This window comes from Pleurodeles waltl, chromosome 3_1 (assembly GCF_031143425.1).
Source record: "Pleurodeles waltl isolate 20211129_DDA chromosome 3_1, aPleWal1.hap1.20221129, whole genome shotgun sequence".
Lineage (NCBI taxonomy): Eukaryota > Metazoa > Chordata > Amphibia > Caudata > Salamandridae > Pleurodeles > Pleurodeles waltl.
In genome coordinates, this window is record NC_090440.1 from 545,942,827 (window position 1) to 545,961,599 (window position 18,773).

Genomic DNA, 18,773 nt, shown 5'->3' on the forward strand with positions numbered 1-18,773 from the left:
GTCTGGTTTGCCTCACTTGATTCCACCAACAAGCCTTGGCTCACGCAAAACACGCGGATGGCAGAAAATGGCTTTGCTCTGGACCAGGAGGGACCTGGTGGGGAGACAGAGGGGGCTCTCAGCCGCTCAGAGAGCCCTCAGAAGACCAGGCAGCGCACACATGAGTCCCACAGCACGGGGACAAAGGAGGTGCAATTGGAGGCCCATGCAGCACGACACAAAGGATTCCCACGCCACCGGAGAACCACTCAGGAAGCTATGCGTTGCAGGATGGAGTGCTGGGGGACTAAGCAGTGCTGTGCACAAAGAACTTCTTAGAAAGACACACACAAGCCTTGGCAACCGCAAATCACGCAGTGCACAGGGGCACTGTCTTGCGTGGTGAGGCAAGCTCTTACCTCTACCAAATTTGGACAGCTGGACGTTGGGACCGTCGAAGTCACTTAAGTCCACCACCAGTGTTGCTGGATCCACGCCTGACGTCTGGAGAGGGGAGCCAAGCCACCGGTTGTCGCTGCAGATATGTGCCTGCTGGAGCAGGGAAGTGACTCCGTCACTCCACAGGAGATTATTTTTATTCTTCTGGTGCAGGCTGAAGACAGGCAGTACTCGGAGGATGCACGACCTGGAAACTGTTCCAGTTACTGGCAGAAGCTGAAGATACAATCTTGCAGAAGTCATCTTAGCTTCTTTGTTGCAGTATTGTCGAGTTCCCGGAGCAGTCAGTGGTTGTTCCATCGGAAGAAGATGAAGTAAAGGATGCAGAGGATTCCTGCTGGAGTTTTGCAATCTGAATCTGAAGAAACACCCAGAGGAGAGACCCTAAATAGCCCTGAGAGGGGGACTGGTCACCTAACAAGGCAAGCACCTATCAGGAGGGGTCTCTGACGTCACCTGCTGGAACTGTCCACTCAAATGCTCCCAGAGTGTCCCACCAACCTAGAATCCAAGATAGCAAAACCCAGGGACACTCTGGAGGAGCTCTGGGCACCACCCCTGGGGTGGTGATGGACAGGGGAGTGGTCACTTCCCTTTCCTTTGTCCAGTTTCGTCCCTGAACTGGTGTAGACTGGATTATACAAGGAAGGCACCATCTGTGCCCTTCAAAGCATTTCCAGAGGCTCTGGGAGGATACCCCTCCCAGGCCTGAAACACCAATTTCCAAAGAGAGAGGGTGGAACACCCCTCTCCTAAAGGAAATGCATTGTTCTGCCCTCCTGGGATTGAGCTGCTCAAGCCCCTGGAAGGCAGAAGAAGCCTGTCTGTGAGGTGGCAGCAGCTGTGGCTGCCTGGAAAACCTCAGAAGGCTGTTTGGCAGTACTTGTTATATCTATATAGGTACACTGTTCCAAAAGAAAAAAGAGAAAAGACAAAAAAACTTTTTAAGTCCTATTCAGCAAGGGCGAGTCTATGCTGGATGTTTTAGGAGAGCCCTCAAGCACCCAATAGGGTGACAGGTATCATCATTGGGCTTACTCCTCGTCAGACCGGTGCTGCAATGTCTGGCGGGCCACCCCGGATTCAGGGTGGCGCTCAACCGTTGTTAAATTGCCAAGAAAAGAGGTCTGGGATGAAAACTGACTAAGAAGAGAGACGGAGAGTAGAGAAAGAGACAAAACTCTAAAATTGGCTCTGAACCAAAACCATCATTTTAATGAGTCAGAGACAAGGTACAGGCCAAGATTAAAACGGGGGTGTAAAGAGTGTTGATGGAAATAATGTACCACTACACTCTATGGCTAGGGAAGGTAGTTTACCTAATCTTAAATGGTCAACATGTTTCGCGTCTTCGATTGGTCACAAAGTGATCCTATGACGCTTCTTCAGGACCCAAAAAAAAAAGGAATTGTTATTAAACTACTTCTCCTGTATATCAACAATTAATCAAGTTCTAAAAAGTCACTTACAAGTAGAAGACAAAGTATGTCTAAGTCAGTTGGTCAGTAAGGTCGCCCTGCGTAGAATCAAAAAAACACATAACAATTAGTGCCAGTGATAAAGAACAGACTAAAAAAGAAGAACAATTATAGTGACAACCACCCTCAGTGTTTAGTAAGTAAAAATAAGTAAGAAATAGAAGCTTACCATCCCATATTAGAGATTGGGCTTCCTAGGTCTGCGCTAGCATCAACCAAGGAGATAGTACTAGGTAAAAATAATATAACATATAATAATATAATACCGCAATCAGTACATAGTAACACGTCAATTGGGAGGTCTTTATAACGCCGTCTGAAACAAATCACTGGATTCAGTAATTGACAGAATGGCATATATTGGTCAAGAATAGTCTATTATCAATAAATTATGGCAAAAGAGTAAATTATTTTAGACTACATGTAAATACAGTCAACATTGTGGGTACTCTAGCCACGTGGCAAAAAACCATCACTCTGTAATCTTCGACCCATCCTCTACTGATAGTGCTGCTATAAGGATATCAAGAACTGCTTGCGTGCTGTAATTAGACCAGTATTAATAAATATACATGAATTCCTTAGTCAAAAAAATTCCTTAGTCAAAAAAATTAAGGATATGGAATAGGATCATCGGGTTAGGTGGATACCAAACGCCCGAGTAATCTTTACAAAATAAATGAAAAGTAAAGAGTAGAAAATTGTAAAATGCAGGATAATAAACGGGGACAGAAGAAATCACTTCCGTAGCCCCGCGCTTACTTGGTTAGCTCCTCGGTGTTTTGGAAAACCTGCCCCATGCCGCGCACCTGAAGACAGTGTGCCGGTGCGTCGGGAAGGTATTTATGTGAACGCTACAAGCGCGTCTATGCCGGAACCAACCAGCCGGTTGTTCCGGATGCTAAAAATAGAGAAAGGACCAACGTTTTTGGTACTGGCGGCCATCTTGAAATAGAAAAAATCGGAGTCTTAGTATGAGAAGGTCCTTTTCCAGCAAAAGGCACTATATACAAGCAGGGTGGCCATCTTAAAATTCAAGTGAGTGAATTAGTCTGGCCATTGATACCATGTATTTGTAGTCCATGACGTCAGACCAGTCAACAGAAGTATGAAAAAGGGGCCAAAAAACCTTAAATACCCAAAAATGCTTGTTCCATGGTGAAGGCACGAAAGAAACGATTTTTTTAAAAAAAAATTTAAACTAGTAATAAGAGACCAAGTCATCATAGTCATCTGTTCAAAAAGATAACATATCTAATATTGAAAGTTGTGTCAACAACACACACAAAATGCCCAGAAACCAACTCAGTCTGGAAAAAGCCTACCAACAGTTTATATCTCAATCAAATATTGGTCAGAAGGTGTTGTTTTATATTGAGTAGGGTTGTAATAATCGACCCCTCCCACAATTTAAGATGTTAGGAGATTCCAAGGAATGTCATCATTTAACCCTTCTTTGTGGGTCTTGAGTCGAAAGGCCCATCTCTGTTCAATCTTAAATAGGTAATTTGGGTTATTACTGTTGTGTCTTGGTACTTGTAGTACAATCCACCACATATCGTCAGGGCCATGTTTGGCTTCTAAAAAATGTGAGCTAAGCTTTGTAGTGATGCGGGAGCATCTAATGTTGCTCCGATGTTCATTAATACGTAGTTTTACCGGGCGAGTGGTCATCCCGACATATTTTAAATTGCAGGGACAAGAGATCAAATAGATGCATTGACGCGTATTGCAATTAGTGTGCTTGTTCAAGTGCCAAGTCCCGAAGTGATCGAGGTCAATACTATCTATGCGTTGGGTAAGAGGACAGACACTGCAAGAACCACATGGGTGATGACCCATGACTGGAGGTAGATTCCACAAGGTGGTTTGTCTCTGTAAATCGTTGGATAAGCGAGGGCGGGTGTGGATTATGAGATCTCGTATATTAGCAGATCTTTTGAAGGCAAATAACGGTCTTGAAATCGGAGTTCCACCACTCTGTAGTATGTTCCACCGTTTATTAATAAGTTTTTTGATGGCATTAGACAGTGGAGTGAAAGTGGAGACACATGTCAGTCTTGTTTCTGGTTCTTTAGGTACTGAGGTCAAAAGGGCATCCCTGTGGTTGTTACGGGCTCTCTTGTAAGCTGGATTGATGATCTTGTTCGGATAATGTCGGTTCCTGAGTTTCTGTTTCAAATCACGAGTTTGAGTATCAAAGGTTTGGATTGAGCTACAGTTACGACGTAACCACAGAAATTGGCCGAAAGGGAGGTTATCCCGCAAGGCTTTTGGATGATGACTATCATACAAAAGTAAACTATTGCGGTCAGTACTCTTGTGGAAAGTGGTAGTGGTAAGTTTGCCATTATCAATTTTGATCGCGAGGTCCAAAAACGAAACTTGTGTTAAGGACGAATGGGCAGTAAATCTCAAGAAAGGGTCTAAAGAGTTCACCCAGACAGTGAAGTTATCTATTTCTTCAAACGGACCATTCCAAATGATGAGGATGTCATCAATATACCTCTTCCACAATGTGATCTTATTATAAAAAGGATTGGATGTTTGTAGTATAAAGAGTTTCTTAAAATTATACATATACAAACAAGCCAGACTGGGTGCAAAAGTGCTACCCATCGATGTCCCTTGGATCTGGTGGAATAAGGAATCTTCGAATTGGAAAAAATTCTTTTTCATCGCTAATGTAGCACATTGCATAACGAAGTGGACTGGAGTGGGGGATGACCATGTGCTGGCAAGAAGGGCAGATTCCACTACTTGCAGGGTAGATTCCTGTGGGATGTTAGTATATAGAGCCTCCACATCAAGCGTGATGAGGGCTTGTACCCCATTGTTTAAATTGATGTTCTCAATCAGGTTTAAAACATGTGTGGTGTCCTTCAGGAAAGTGCTTGATTCTTTTACCAACGGTTGAAGAAAGAAATCACAAAAGACAGAGAGAGGCTCTAAAACAGAGCCAATACCTGATACAATTGGCCGCCCAGGAGGTGGGAGGGTCCCTTTATGTATCTTCGGCGGGCAGTAGAAATATGGAATCCTAGGATGTGTTGTGTCCAGGAACTCTGCTTCCTTAGGAGAAATCCATGTGTTGTTCCTGGCCTCTTCAATCATGCTCCTGATTGTCTTCTGTAGATCTGTTGTGGGATAATGGGTGATGGGGGCATAGGGAATTCTATCGCTTAAAAGTCGTAAGCATTCCTGTCTGTAATCTGAGGTGTTCATAATCACAATCGCGCCTCCCTTATCAGCTGGCTTGATAATGACTGATTGATCCAGAGATAAATCTTTCAAAGCCTTCTTCTCTGTGGAAGGTAGATTCATAAATGGTCTTTTGGGGCGGATAGAGTCCAAGTCCGCCATCACAGCTTTTTCGAAAGTCACAACCTCGATAGGGAGAGAATGTGTGGGGGGGAACAAAAGTCAAAGGTTTTTTTAAGGCCTGTGTCAGTACTTCCAGGAGTGACCGGCCGGTCTAGGAAGAAAAAATGATGACGTATTTTCCTAAAAAATTGTGCAAGTTTGCAGTTAAGACGAAACGGATCTTCAGATGGAGTAGGGACAAAACCCAAGCCTTTGTTCAAGGCTGATGATTCGTGGATAGAGAGACATCTATTGGAAAGATTGACCACTAGGTTCTCTGTGGGGGGTTCTTGCCCTGGCTCCGAGTGATCATTTGAGGTTCCTCTTTGTTCCAGTGGACCTGTCTGCCTCTGCCTCTCCTTCTTCCTCTTCCTCTGCCCTGGCCGCGGCCTAAAAAAGGCACATAGGGCAGCATTGGACGAGGTTGGAAGAAGGGGTAAGGTGGTTGCCAATAGAAAGGTTGGTTAGGGGGATATTGTGGTTGGTTGTACATGGGTGGTTGTATGCCGTCATCAGTGCTCCATCCATCGGATGAAGAACTGCTACTATAATTGCGGGTTTTTCTGTTAGAGATAGTAGAGTCATCAGCTGAACGAGACTGGGCATCTGTTTCGTAATCTTCCTTAATATAAGGATAGACTTTCTCACGATCAAATCTCCTGATGTCTTTTTGTAGTTTTGTGATTTTCTGCTGAGTTAAAAATTATTTCGTCTCATTTAATTCTGTGTTAATCTCGAGGAGGCGACTCTTAAAGGATGACAGAGTAATCGTTGTTTTTATGGTGCTTTCAATACAGTTAATCTGAATCATGATCGATTCAGCCAATCGTTTTGAAGCATTGATAATTAGAACTAGCCAGTCCCTGGTACATTTCCAGGCGATCTGTGCCCAGTCTTTCCTGAACGCCAGATTGTGTAAAAAAATCCTGGGCATGTTGGAAATCAGGAGACCGCTAGGAGCGATATTTGCTCTCAAATATTCTGTCATTATGGTGCCGTGCATGACGGTCTTAATCAAGTCACGTTTAAGAGAGGAGAGTTTGTCCCAGTCTTCTTTCAGACTACCTGTAGGATTAGCACCGTCATTGTCAAGTATTGATGGGGCTTGTAGGATCGCGGATACTGTCTCGTCATCGAAACTCAGACCTTGGAAATTCTCCATGGTCAAAGGGATATTGAGAAGAAAAAATGAGGAGAAGGTCTACTTATTATGACCCATATAAGTCCCACAGCGAAGCCGCTGTACTAAACTTTTTAAACAAGAGTGGGGACTGGGAGATTATTGGTCCAGTGCACAGTCTCCCGAATGAACCTATTATATCTATATAGGTACACTGTTCCAAAAGAAAAAAGAGAAAAGACAAAAAAACTTTTTAAGTCCTATTCAGCAAGAGCGAGTCTATGCTGGATGTTTTAGGAGAGCCCTCAAGCACCCAATAGGGTGACCGGTATCATCATTGGGCTTACTCCTCGTCAGACCGGTGCTGCAATGTCTGGCGGGCCACCCCGGATTCAGGGTGGCGCTCAACCGTTGTTAAATTGCCAAGAAAAGAGGTCTGGGATGAAAACTGACTAAGAAGAGAGACGGAGAGTAGAGAAAGAGACAAAACTCTAAAATTGGCTCTGAACCAAAACCATCATTTTAATGAGTCAGAGACAAGGTACAGGCCAAGATTAAAACGGGGGTGTAAAGAGTGTTGATGGAAATAATGTACCACTACACTGTATGGCTAGGGAAGGTAGTTTACCTAATCCTAAATGGTCAACATGTTTCGCGTCTTCGATTGGTCACAAAGTGATCCTATGACGCTTCTTCAGGACCCAAAAAAAAAAAAAGGAATTGTTATTAAACTACTTCTCCTGTATATCAACAATTAATCAAGTGCTAAAAAGTCACGTACAAGTAGAAGACAAAGTATGTCTAAGTCAGATGGTCAGTAAGGTCGCCCTGCGTAGAATCAAAAAAACACATAACAATTAGTGCCAGTGATAAAGAACAGACTAAAAAAGAAGAACAATTATAGTGACAACCACCCTCAGTGTGTAGTAAGTAAAAATAAGTAAGAAATAGAAGCTTACCATCCCATATTAGAGATTGGGCTTCCTAGGTCTGCGCTAGCATCAACCAAGGAGATAGTACTAGGTAAAAATAATATAACTGGCGGCCCACTGTGGAGCCCCCAGAGTGCATAGGATTGTGCAACCAATAGTGGAATCAGTATTGGGGTACAATTTCCAGGTGTTAGACACCTTACATGGCCATATTCGGAGTTACCATTGTGAAGCTGTGCATAGGTATTGACCTATGTACAGTGCACACTTAAAATGGCGTCCCCGCACTCATGAAGTCCGGGAAAATATGCCTGGACGACGTGGGGGCACCTCTGCTAGTGCAGGGGTGCCCTCAGACATAGGTACTTTGCACCCAGCCTTCAGGGTCTGAAGGCCTGACATACAGGTGACTTATAAGTGACCTGATGCAGTGAAAATGGCTGTGAAATAGTGCATGCACTATTTCACATTGGCTGCAATGGCAGTCCTGAAGAAGCCTTTGTATGGTCTCCTTATGGGTGACAAAAGAAACGCTGCAGGCCATTAGGATTCCCTGGAACCCCAATGCCGTAGGTACCTTATACTAGGGACTTATAAGGGGGGGTCCAGTATGCCAATTTGGAGTGAAATACTGGGTTACCAGTATTTAAGTACAAATTTGGAACCAGAGAGAGCATAAGAACTGGACCTCAGGTTAGCAGGACTCCAGTGACAGAGTTAAGCACACTGACAAAAACAGTGAAACAGACGGACAAGTAGGCCACGAACCATGAGCACTAGGGTCCTTGCTAGCAGGATCCCAGTGACACAGTTAAAACACACTGACAAAAAGGCCACAAATGGGGGTAACTATGCTAGAAAGAGGCTACTTTCTTACAAATAGAAGCCGAAAACATTTTAAAATGTGTTATAGAACTGGCTTATTAGCCCATGACTGATAAAAGTAAAACAATACGGCAACGCCAAGAATTATCCCTGGGTTCAGGAAAGGCGTAATAAGACAACAGTGTATCACAACACATTTTCACTTAATCTGTATTACTTCAATTCTAGAATAAATCAAAAGATACTAACTTGAGCCTAGGGTATATATTTTATCAAAAGATAATAATTGAGTTATTACTTTTACAACTATATGGTGTTTCCTTTTGTTGTAACACGTTTCAAATACTTAATAGACAATCCATATCATACTCTACATGTTCTCATAATACAGTTAGTTCATTGATCACAAACCCCTAAACAAATCTAAAAATCTCTCACACATATATTCAGAAAACCTCATAAATGCTCAAACCTGGATATCACAACAAGGAGATTAGATTAAGCTCTCCAACAGTTGTTGGGTCCTGGTATAGAGACTGAAGAAACTGTTACTGCGTGTTTTGGTGGTTGTGTCAATGTCATGCAACCATACATGCCAACGTTTTAGGCCATTTTGGAAAAAAAAATGAGGGGTATCTATTTTTCCTCATTGCCTTCTATTGAAGCAGAGGGAAACTGAGGAGAAAAGTAAAAAAAAAAAAAAGCAATTTTTTGCCTTCCAACATGGGAAGCCTCCCGCCTGAATCGGGTCTGTTGGCATATATACGACGCCTTCTTCAGAAGCCACAATGCTAAAAACATATCTTCCTGTTAGCAGTGAGGGTTTGTAGTGATCCAGCTTTATATGTGGTATCAACTAATATTTAAGGCACTGTTAGCTTTATTGCAGTTATTTCATCTTTGTCTTTCTCTTGCCATATTACCATATCTCCTCCTTCCTCGTGTACACAGCTAGGTAGAACGTTGTGGTGGTTCACAGTTGGGAGGCGGGATGAGTATCCAGAGAGAAACTAGGCACTACGAGGTCCAGTAAACCGACTGTCCCAACCCGGGGTTTGTGTCGTTATTACAGGTTTGCTTTTAATCAGATGGTAGCCACCAATTGCTGGATGGCAAGAATCAGTGTGAGAATGACACCTCCTATTCTGTGTATTAATTTTACAAAATGCATTCTGCGATCCGCATTCCAATCAATACATCAAATTAGCCGAACACACACGAATCAATAATTTGTTCAGCCCAAGGCTGCAGCGGGGCCTCCTTTGTGACAGCGGATTTGCGCGTCTTTCAAAAACAGAACAGTCACGCGAAACAACCGTTAACACACGCGCAACAAAAACAAGAACGGGCAGTACAGTCCTCACAATAGTTTTAACAAACCCGCATCTAAAGTCTATTTGTTAACGTTTTTACTTTCACTTTCTCCCTCGTAAATTATAACGTCTATGAAAGTCAACAGTCAAGTACAAATCTTTTCTATCGCAAAGACGCTCGCCGACCTGTACAGACTTGATAGACAACGTTGTGTACAAAAAAAAAACACAAGTGACGTTTCCTCCACTTACACCTTTCTGATTTACGTGACGCTGACCTTGTGTTCAACCACTTCTGGGTCAAGCGAAGACGAGTCCGGAAGTGTGCTTTCATTGGCTGCAAGAGAGGCGGGCGCCGGACGTACGTTTGTTTTGGTTTTGTAGTTCGGCACGTGAGAGCTCTCAAACCTTCAAAATGTTGCTGCGAACTGAGCGGGTGTTGCTGCTACGGGCCCCCCGGGGCCGGAGTGTGCGGATAGTGCGGGAACACTATCTGCGGGAGGACGTGCCCTGCGCGAGCTGTCTGTGCCCAGGAGGTTGCATCCAGGCCCCCGGTGAGACGGGAGAAGTGGCTGTCCCTGGTCGAGAGGGGGCGTACGATGGAAAATCCTCGGGTGACCGTGGGTGGGGAGGGCGGGGCTGTCTCTCTCAGAGTTTAACACAAGGTACGCTCGTGGGCCGATTTAGATCAGAATTTCTAGAGTATGTTTTTAGACGTCACTGAAACGTCTTGGTGTTTTATTGTGCCTCGGCCCGAGATGAATCCCGCACGCTATTTTGTAGAATTGATACTCTGTGGCACAGGGGCTAACATTTTGGGCAAGTGGTGCAAGTCAAGTATTTCAAGCAATAGGGCAAAGCGGTCTCTATAACCAATATGAGGGAAGGTAGTTATAAACTATGCCGTTGGAACATATAGGACAAACCCAATCTGCTTAGTATTGAAAGATTGGAGTCCATGGCTACCCCTTGATTCCTCGGTTGTTTGGTGGTGCGCCTGACTGCCGAGTTCATATTGTTGATGGGTTGTGTTTGTTCCAATTGCCCAAAATAAATATTTCACTTTGTGACTTTTTTTTCCCGCGGTGGTTAGAGATCATCCTTCGTTTGAGGCAAAGTAAGAATCAAAGTATGATGGTTTTCATGACTAAATATGATTTGTGTATTAACTGCATAACAGTAGCAGTTGAGATTGGAGTAGGAGATAAGGTCCAGTAGTGAACCAAAGCAAATGTTAAATAGGAGGTAGAGCTGTTAAGCATTTTACTTGTGAACTGAAGGAAGAGACCTGAAAGGATAAAGTGGGATGATCTGTTCAATAGAAAATATGCTATCGGTTTCAGTTTACACCCTGCACTCTAATGTTGTAAAATCTATAAAATTGGAGAGATGTTACAGTTCCAAAAGCAAGGGAGAGTTAATAATCTATACATGCTTGTACTCCGATGTAGATATTTGTCCTAGAACGACTCTTTCAGTCTTTCTATCTTTTTGATTAAATCAGTATGTTATTGGCTGGACATTAGAAGGATGTCTTGTTTTGAGGCATGTTTGTTTTAGGGAGGGTTTTATGTAAGACATTCCTTTGGGGAGATGCCTATATTTAAGGATTTGGCAGTTCTGGCTGGATTGGCGACAGAGCTGTTCAAGAGGGCATTGGTCTGCTTTTGATTCTGCTGACCTACATATGTTTGTATCATTGAACCATTCTGTGGTCAAGAGGTAAAAGGTGATAACTGGAGTTATTTCTTTTTTTGCTACCTGGTGAACTGAGCTGTGCTTCTGGAATTGTGGTTGAGCAGTGGGAAGACAAGGAGGAGGCCCTTTCTGCATTGCCAATAAATCAGTCTATCCTAATGTACTACCACTTCAGGTCTTACAGTTGGCTGAGCCTTTTGCTTCTTAACTCTTCGAGTGGGGCTGTTGTATGTGGCCTTGATGCCCCTCACCAGGTCTACAAGCTTCTCAACTGCTCTCCTATTCAGACTTCTTGTCACCATGTTGCGGGCTCCTAGCCACTGTCAACTCTTTAGGCTGTGGCACAGCTCTCTAGAGGATAGTGCAGGCTTCCCTGAACCAAGGCACACATCAGGGTTTGTGGTTCATTAACTTTAGCCACAAAACATCAGATTTACAGGAGCCAACTACACCAGTACAGAGTGAAAAGACCATATGAGAAACCATGTCAGTTTAGGAAAACAACATTTCCTGAACATGCTTTTTGGTCAGGAATGCCCCCTGCAAGGAGTACAGTCACATTGCTCTATCCTGACTGCCAGACTGAGTACCTGGCATCCCAGCTTTTGATTTTGGCGCTAGCCTCAATGTAATTTAGTATATGCGCAGAGGGGCATGCTGTCTTTAATATGACGTAGGTCCAGATCCTGTACTATAACCCAGAGGGGCCCACCAAGCATGCCATCATTTTGCTGATAATAGTCTGTTGGCCCTATCACAGGTTTAGCATGTAGATCAGTTGGGCAGCATACATGTTTTGTGAATCCATAGTCACAGCCAGACCATTTTATATACTTGTCACTAGAATACCAGCCTATTGGCTACATTATTGTAAAGTTTTGCTTCAATGCTGTAACCCTAATCCTTGGGCTAGCATCCCAGATATGTCATCCATGTTTATGTATGTGCTTGTGTAGAATGTGCAATATGTGTAGTGTAACAGAGGACTGTGGGTTATTTTTTTAAAGTTACTAGCCTGCTCCTGTGCACAGGGTGGAAGTGAGATAGTTTTCCCCAGACAATGGAGGCGTTTTGCTGATATTGCTGAAAATGGAGGCAGGAAACCGAGACAATGAAGTGGGGAAGGACAAGACAAAGCTGTTTTGGAAATTCCCTTAGGTACTTTTACCCCTTTGGCTGTGAGGAGCTGCTGATTACTCTTTCTGTAGTACTGCTATTTGGAAGATGGTGGGGGTGAAAGGTGGAATTGAAGTCTCTCTTGTTCTGGGTGAAAAGGAACTTTTAGGAGAGGCCAGCCTTTTGCATTCTCTTGGCCACTGTTCACTGTGGCTATTAATACACCAGTTATAGAATGCTCATGCCTTTTTGTTCCTCTTTTGTGGTTACTCCAGGCTGGAGTCTATCCTGCTACGAGGAGCATCACCCTTCACAAAGCCTGTACCTGGAGAACAGACTAAAAAGACACATGAAAGAACTACCCTAAATCCCCTTCTGGGATTGTACACCAAAAATTCAAACCCCTTGTCTGCTTTGCCTTTATTAAAATGTGAGCCAGTGACCACCTTATTGTTCAAGTTCCAAATCCTCTTTGACCAAAGAAATGAGTGCTGTACAGTGTACTCTGAGGACTGCTGCACACCCAAAGCTGGTGTGTGACAGTCAGCTTCCCAGATAACAGAGGATATCACCTGAAGTCTTGGCTTGCTGGAATAGCCATATCTGACCTCTGGCACCTGGAAGCCAACCTGCATGCTTGCTGAGATAGGGGACGTTCCTGCTAACCCTGCTGGAGGTGTGACTATTCAGGCAGTGCCAGAAACAGCAAGGCCATGGTGCTGAGGTTCAACTAGGAGAAGCTAGTCAGCAAGGAGTAGCTGCATTATGTTTCATATCTTTGGAATGGTAATGGTAAATCCTCTTTACTGCTAAAGTCAAACTTAACATTACTATTTTAGAAATGCCACTTAATGCCACTTTTAGAAAATGGGCGTTTCTCTGCTCTTACTGCTCTGTGTGCCTTACAGCCTGTCTCCAATACACCTAGGCGACACTTAAACTTTGTGCATTCCCTCCAGACATCCACAAACACAAGATTGCTGGGTGTGGCTGAGTAAACATCTACATCCATCTGCATTTTGATGGCCCTTCCTGGGCAGGAATGGAGGAAGGGGCTCACATTTACACTTCTGAGGGTAGGTGCCTGACCCCACACAAAGGACTGATTACCTCCCCACAGATAAACTGGCACACAGGACTGAGTTGAAAGAAATACTGGTACACTTCAAAACCATTATTTGACGTCTCCCCCACTTCAAATGCATATTTGGGTATAAGTACTGGGTCTCTGATCCCACCAAATCAGACACTTCTGGACCTACAACTGGACTCTTTCAGAAGAACAGCTGGGCTGCAACAGGGACTGTTACTCTGCTGGACTGCTGACCTGGAAGGACAGCTTTTCTGCTGGACTTCCCCACTGCCTGCCTGCTCCCTGACTCTGCTGAGGGAGAGTTGCACTTTGCCTTGCATGAGAAGTGATCTCCAAGGGCTTGTTGGATTGCCTCCTGTTGCTTGAGACTCAGCAACATCAAAGTCTCTATCTTTGCTCCTGTGCCTCGTTCCCCTGGAAGAGGACCCAGAGACTTGCAACACGGAGATCGATGCATCTCCTGTCTACAAGTAGCGGAACCGGTGAATTGACTTGCTTTTGGGAGTAAAATTGGTGCATCGCTCTTGGAGCCACCGCATTGCCATGAGATCCTGATGCATCGGATTGGTGCTTTGCTGCCGCAGCAGGCTACATGGATCGACACATCTTTCGACTGTGTGGAAAAACCCCGTGCATCGCACTCTGGAACCAATGCATCTCGGCTCCAGCACTTGTCTTCAGAGCCGATGCATCACCATCACTGCATGGGACAGATCAACGCATTGCTATCCCTTTGAGGGCCTTATCGACGCATCTCACCATGCAGCTCACTGTTGTGACAAGGTAATGTACTTTGTTCCCCAAGACCTGCATGGGTCCTGTAGCCAGCCTGCGCTCCATCGTGGTCAGCCCGAACTTTGACTTTGCTTTGGTCCAGTGCAACCTAAAGTAACCCCCTAAAAACACTATTGGATACTAAGTGCTACTTTGCATTTATTGTTTGAAAATTCTTAACTCAACTTCTACACATTGGATTTTTGTAGTTCAACTCTTTATTGATAGCACCATAATCTATTTTCTAACTTGGTGCGGTCTTTATGTGGTGTATTTACTGTGTTATTGTGAGTAATGGCACAAATACTTTACATATCACCTTCTAAGTTAAGCCTGCCTGCTTTATGCCAAGCTAAACCCAGGGTGAACACAGGATAATTTAGGTTGTGTTGTGACTTACCCTGAATAGGACTGAGGTCTCTACTTGGACTGGATGCATACCTCTGCAAATAAAAGACCCGATTTTTAACAACCTTGGTGCAAAAAGAATGATAAAAACAATTGTGGTTGATCTCGCTACACAGTGAAAAGCTGTGTCCATGGTGGTAGCTTCTATTGAAACCAAGACCTGACCTGTGCCTGTCACCACTGCTGAGTTTACAAAGTGCACCATATGATTACCAGCAGGCCACTTTATCCCCAACTACGTGGCAGCCAATCTGCATCTTAACACCAAGTGACACAGACGTGGGTCTGATGCCTGCCATTGGACCCACTTCTAGCAAAGCCAATGTTTGAATTTGCCTAAACACTCAAGGCTGCTGCTCTGCCTGCTCATCCTGCAGCAGAGTACCCAGAATAAAGACCGCTCCTGCAATCATCATGGCCCTTCTCAGAAGTGTGAGAGACTGGAGACTCGTGCTGCCGAAGGACATTGAGACCTGTCTTGTAGTCAATCTGTATCAAGAGGACTGTATTGAACTGATCACAAGTATTTTTTTCAGTGAGATACATTTATTGAACACATGGGGCAGTATCCACAATTTGTACAGTAAAGGCCTAATGTCCATAGCTTTGGGTTTGCGATTTCCTAATAGCAAATGTTTGCGATTCGCTATTAGGAAACTGTAAACCGCTATGTAAAACAGAGTGTCACACTTTTTACAATTCCCAAAGGGTCCAAAATGGACCTACCTCATCAATATTCATGAGGTAGGTCGCAGTTTGCGACCCATTGGGCATGACCAAAAATCACAGGGGTGGTGGCCTTCTGGGGTCAGCAGACCACCATGTCTGTGATTGCTTTTTAAATAAAGCAATTGTTTTTGGAAATGCAGCCTATTTTCTTTAAAGGAAAACAAGATGCAGTTTAAAAACAAAAATTAGAAGTTTTCTTTTCTTTTTTTCAGAGTAGGCCGTGGTCAGTGGGATCACTGCCTACTCTGAAAAATGTTTGCACCCACATTCACAAAGGGTCCCTAAGGGACCCTTTCCCGTTTGCGAATGGCTTACCACCTCCTCTAAGGAGTCGGTAAAATGTGAAATTTTTGTGACCACATTTTGGTCGCAAAACATTCACACATACCACTGCGAGTCGTCGCGAGGAAGGGGCGCCCTTGACAGGCCCCTTCCTGATATCAAATTGATAACCCATTTTGCGATTCAGTTATATAATTGCAAAATAGGGTTTAGTACATGGGAAAATGCTTTTCAGCTGTTGCAAGCAGCCTGATTCTGCAAATCCGACCGGGTGTGGCTGCTTAAAACCTTTGCACATCTGGCCCCGAGATCTTAAAGAATTTGACCTGAGTGAAAAAAGGACAACAATTTGTGACTTGATCACATGTTTTATACAACATGGCCAATTTGCAAAAACAAAAGTACCCTATCATTTCATGTAAAAAGGTATAGAAAAATACATAAGTTTTTAATACATTTTCATCTGTGTTTTTATATATTTTTTAATCCAAAGAAAGCACCAACATTATCAAATGCAGTCAATCTTGCAGCGGTACAATATCAACATTGTCAAGTACACTTTGAGCAGAAGCTCCCCTTCATACGTGACAATCTTCTCCGTTTGGCAGCCTTCTGCATCAGCACATCGTTCATCAGCAAAGAGAACCCCAAATTCTACTCTGCACTTTCCATCAGCACATTTTGAGACCAGGGGATAAATCTCCTCTTCTAACAGCCCAACCTCATGATCCACATTCATTATTATACCTTCAGGCACGACAGTCCTGTCTGTCTTTTCTGTCAGCAGGAGCAACTGGAAGTAATGGATTCAGGGGAGACTGTCGACGAAGCAAAGCAGCAGGTTGATCACAAGCATTAATGAACTGGGGTATCTACTCCTGAATCTATTCATGTTGCACAAAACCCTCTAACCTAATGGAGATAGGCTAAGATTCATAAGAAGAAGGCATCCTGGGAAATAGGAAAGGGAGAGTGTTATCCCAAGGTGCAGTAGCCCAAGTGCCAGGGTAAATGATTATACCTGCTACTAGTGTGATTATGCAGTGATGTCTGAGCCTGTTTATGTGTTTTCTTTCCCATTTGCATTTGTGGAATGAAGGAAATGCACCCACCCTTTCTGGCACTCCAACAGATATGCTGGTTGCTACAGTCGTAGCCTCTAGTCTGATGTCTCTAAAGCCTCCTGCCAATCCCCTCTTCTGCACCAACCCACCGCCTCAGTTCACTCCCCCTAACTGCACTAGCTTCTCCACAAACAACTCCCCTTTCCTGCACCAGCCCCGAAATCCCCAGCTCGCTCACCCTTCCAGTAACAGCTCCTGCAGAACACTTCTGCTATGGGGTACAATGGGGCATACATGCTGCCCTACACTGTGGCTTCAAGGTGTGCCAAAAGAAGGTCTGGCCACAAGTGACTGCACCCAATTCCTTCACAGCTGCCATTCTGAAGGGCAACAGGGATCAGATACAGGGCCAACATGTACATCTATAGCCTGTGCCTACCTACACTGCACCCTTAGGCTGCAGTCCCCACTCAATTCTCACACCTGCGCACAACCTCAGATAGGGGGCTTTATCCTTATCATGTAGTGTGTGTTCTCCTCTCCTTCAGACATCACCTGCTTTTCTCTTCTGTACCACATTTCCACTCCCTCCCAGCTCATCCCCCCCACAGCCCGAGACTGACCTCACCCCCCACACCACATCAGCCCCTACAGCCTCATCCCAAACTCCCTTCAGTCTCACAGTCTCAGTACATTCTTTACTCTTGCACCACCTAGTTGCAGATGAAACTGAATAATCGTCTAGTACTAAGTGAAGAGAAGATATTCTGTGGGTGCATTTGTAGAAACGTGTATGTTCATGAATGGTGGGTGATTTAACCTGTGCTGTTTGAAACGTGAGGTGTGTAAGACTGATTGTCGTGAGTGCAGGCGAAGTGGTGTGAGTGCTGAGTGAAAGGGGTGCCCATGTTAGTGCAGGATTGATTGGGCTGCCCATGTGAGAGCTGAATGACCAAAGTATGTATACATATGAGTGAAGGGTGAGCTGTGTAATGGATGAGTGGATTTCCATGACAGTGGAGGGTGATTGGTGAACCTGTATAAGTTTGGGGTGAGATATGTGAGCTTTGTGAATGCAGGGTGATATATCCATAGACACTCCAGGTAGCTTACCATGTCATTGACGCTTGGTAAGTTGGGGTTTTGGTGTAATTTAAACTAAGATTTTTGAGATGTCAATCGGAGAAGTAAGGTGGAGAAAATACATTATCCGCTTATCCTGCATAAAAATCTTCACTTTTTTTAAATGCCTGACGTTCATTTTCCAGAGGTGGGAGAGTCAATGAGGGCCAGAGTCACATGCTGAGCTCTAACTCAGAAAAATATATTCTTGAAACCTTCAGCCAAAAACGAACCAAGTCTTCATATGGCTTTTGCCACCCACCCCTTTTGTAAGTCACTTAGCCACCTATCCCCTCATCTAGGAGATACGTCGTGCACTTTAAAACCAGGATTCTTGGGATCAAACAGTTTACCTGCTTGACAAAACTGTGTGACCTTAGACCTTCTTTTCACTCTGCCTCCTTTTCTTCTATCATCTCATTTTTGAGTACCTTAATATACTTTGGTCTAGGATGCGTGCTTTACAAAATCTGCAAATGTTGCTTCAGCATTCACATGATAACTTACTTATATCTTGGTTTATTAATAGCATTGTCATCAGAGTGTGTCTAGGTTTATGTGTAGAAACTATGGCTTAAATTCACTGAAAACTAGCGCACACGTTTCTGTGCTCCACTTCTTCACATGAAGAGAGCAGGACAGTGCCCTATCTATTAAGATATGATGCTTTCCTGCATTTAGTGTTTTTTTTTTTTTTTTGGAGTTGGGGCAAATTCAAGCAGCCAAGCGCTACACATGCACACACACATACACATCTTTGCACAATAGTTCAAATGCACTTACGTCATGTCTAGCATAGGTTTTGTGCTGGAAGGGTATCATTCCAGTACAAAATACAATGCCTAGACAAACTTAAAAACTTTTCTGGCGCTTTAGATGTATGCTGCACATATGCAAAGTCGGAACAGTTTGGAGAAATAAAAATATTTCTCTTTTTAACACCTGCCTAAAAGAGGCATTATTTTTGGTGCAAAACTCTCTCTACTTTTGTTAGTAGATTGGGCTGTGTATCTAAAAT

The 18,773-nt window shown here is 43.9% G+C and overlaps 1 protein-coding gene and 1 pseudogene across 2 annotated transcripts in view; one reads left to right on the top strand and one right to left on the bottom strand.

Annotated features, from left to right (window-relative positions):
- Positions 1-9,830: 9,830 nt before the first annotated feature.
- Positions 9,831-18,773, top strand: part of DIS3L (DIS3 like exosome 3'-5' exoribonuclease) — a 342,741-nt gene continuing 333,798 nt past the window's right edge. For both annotated transcript variants that reach the window (XR_011201373.1, XM_069222896.1), the window contains exon 1: positions 9,831-10,023. Coding sequence is in view for 1 of the 2 variants with exons in the window: in XM_069222896.1 (XP_069078997.1) it covers positions 9,885-10,023 (139 nt within the window). In the remaining variant the exon portion in view is untranslated. The remainder of the gene's footprint in view (positions 10,024-18,773) is intronic.
- Positions 16,088-16,308, bottom strand: LOC138284292 (costars family protein ABRACL-like; annotated as a pseudogene).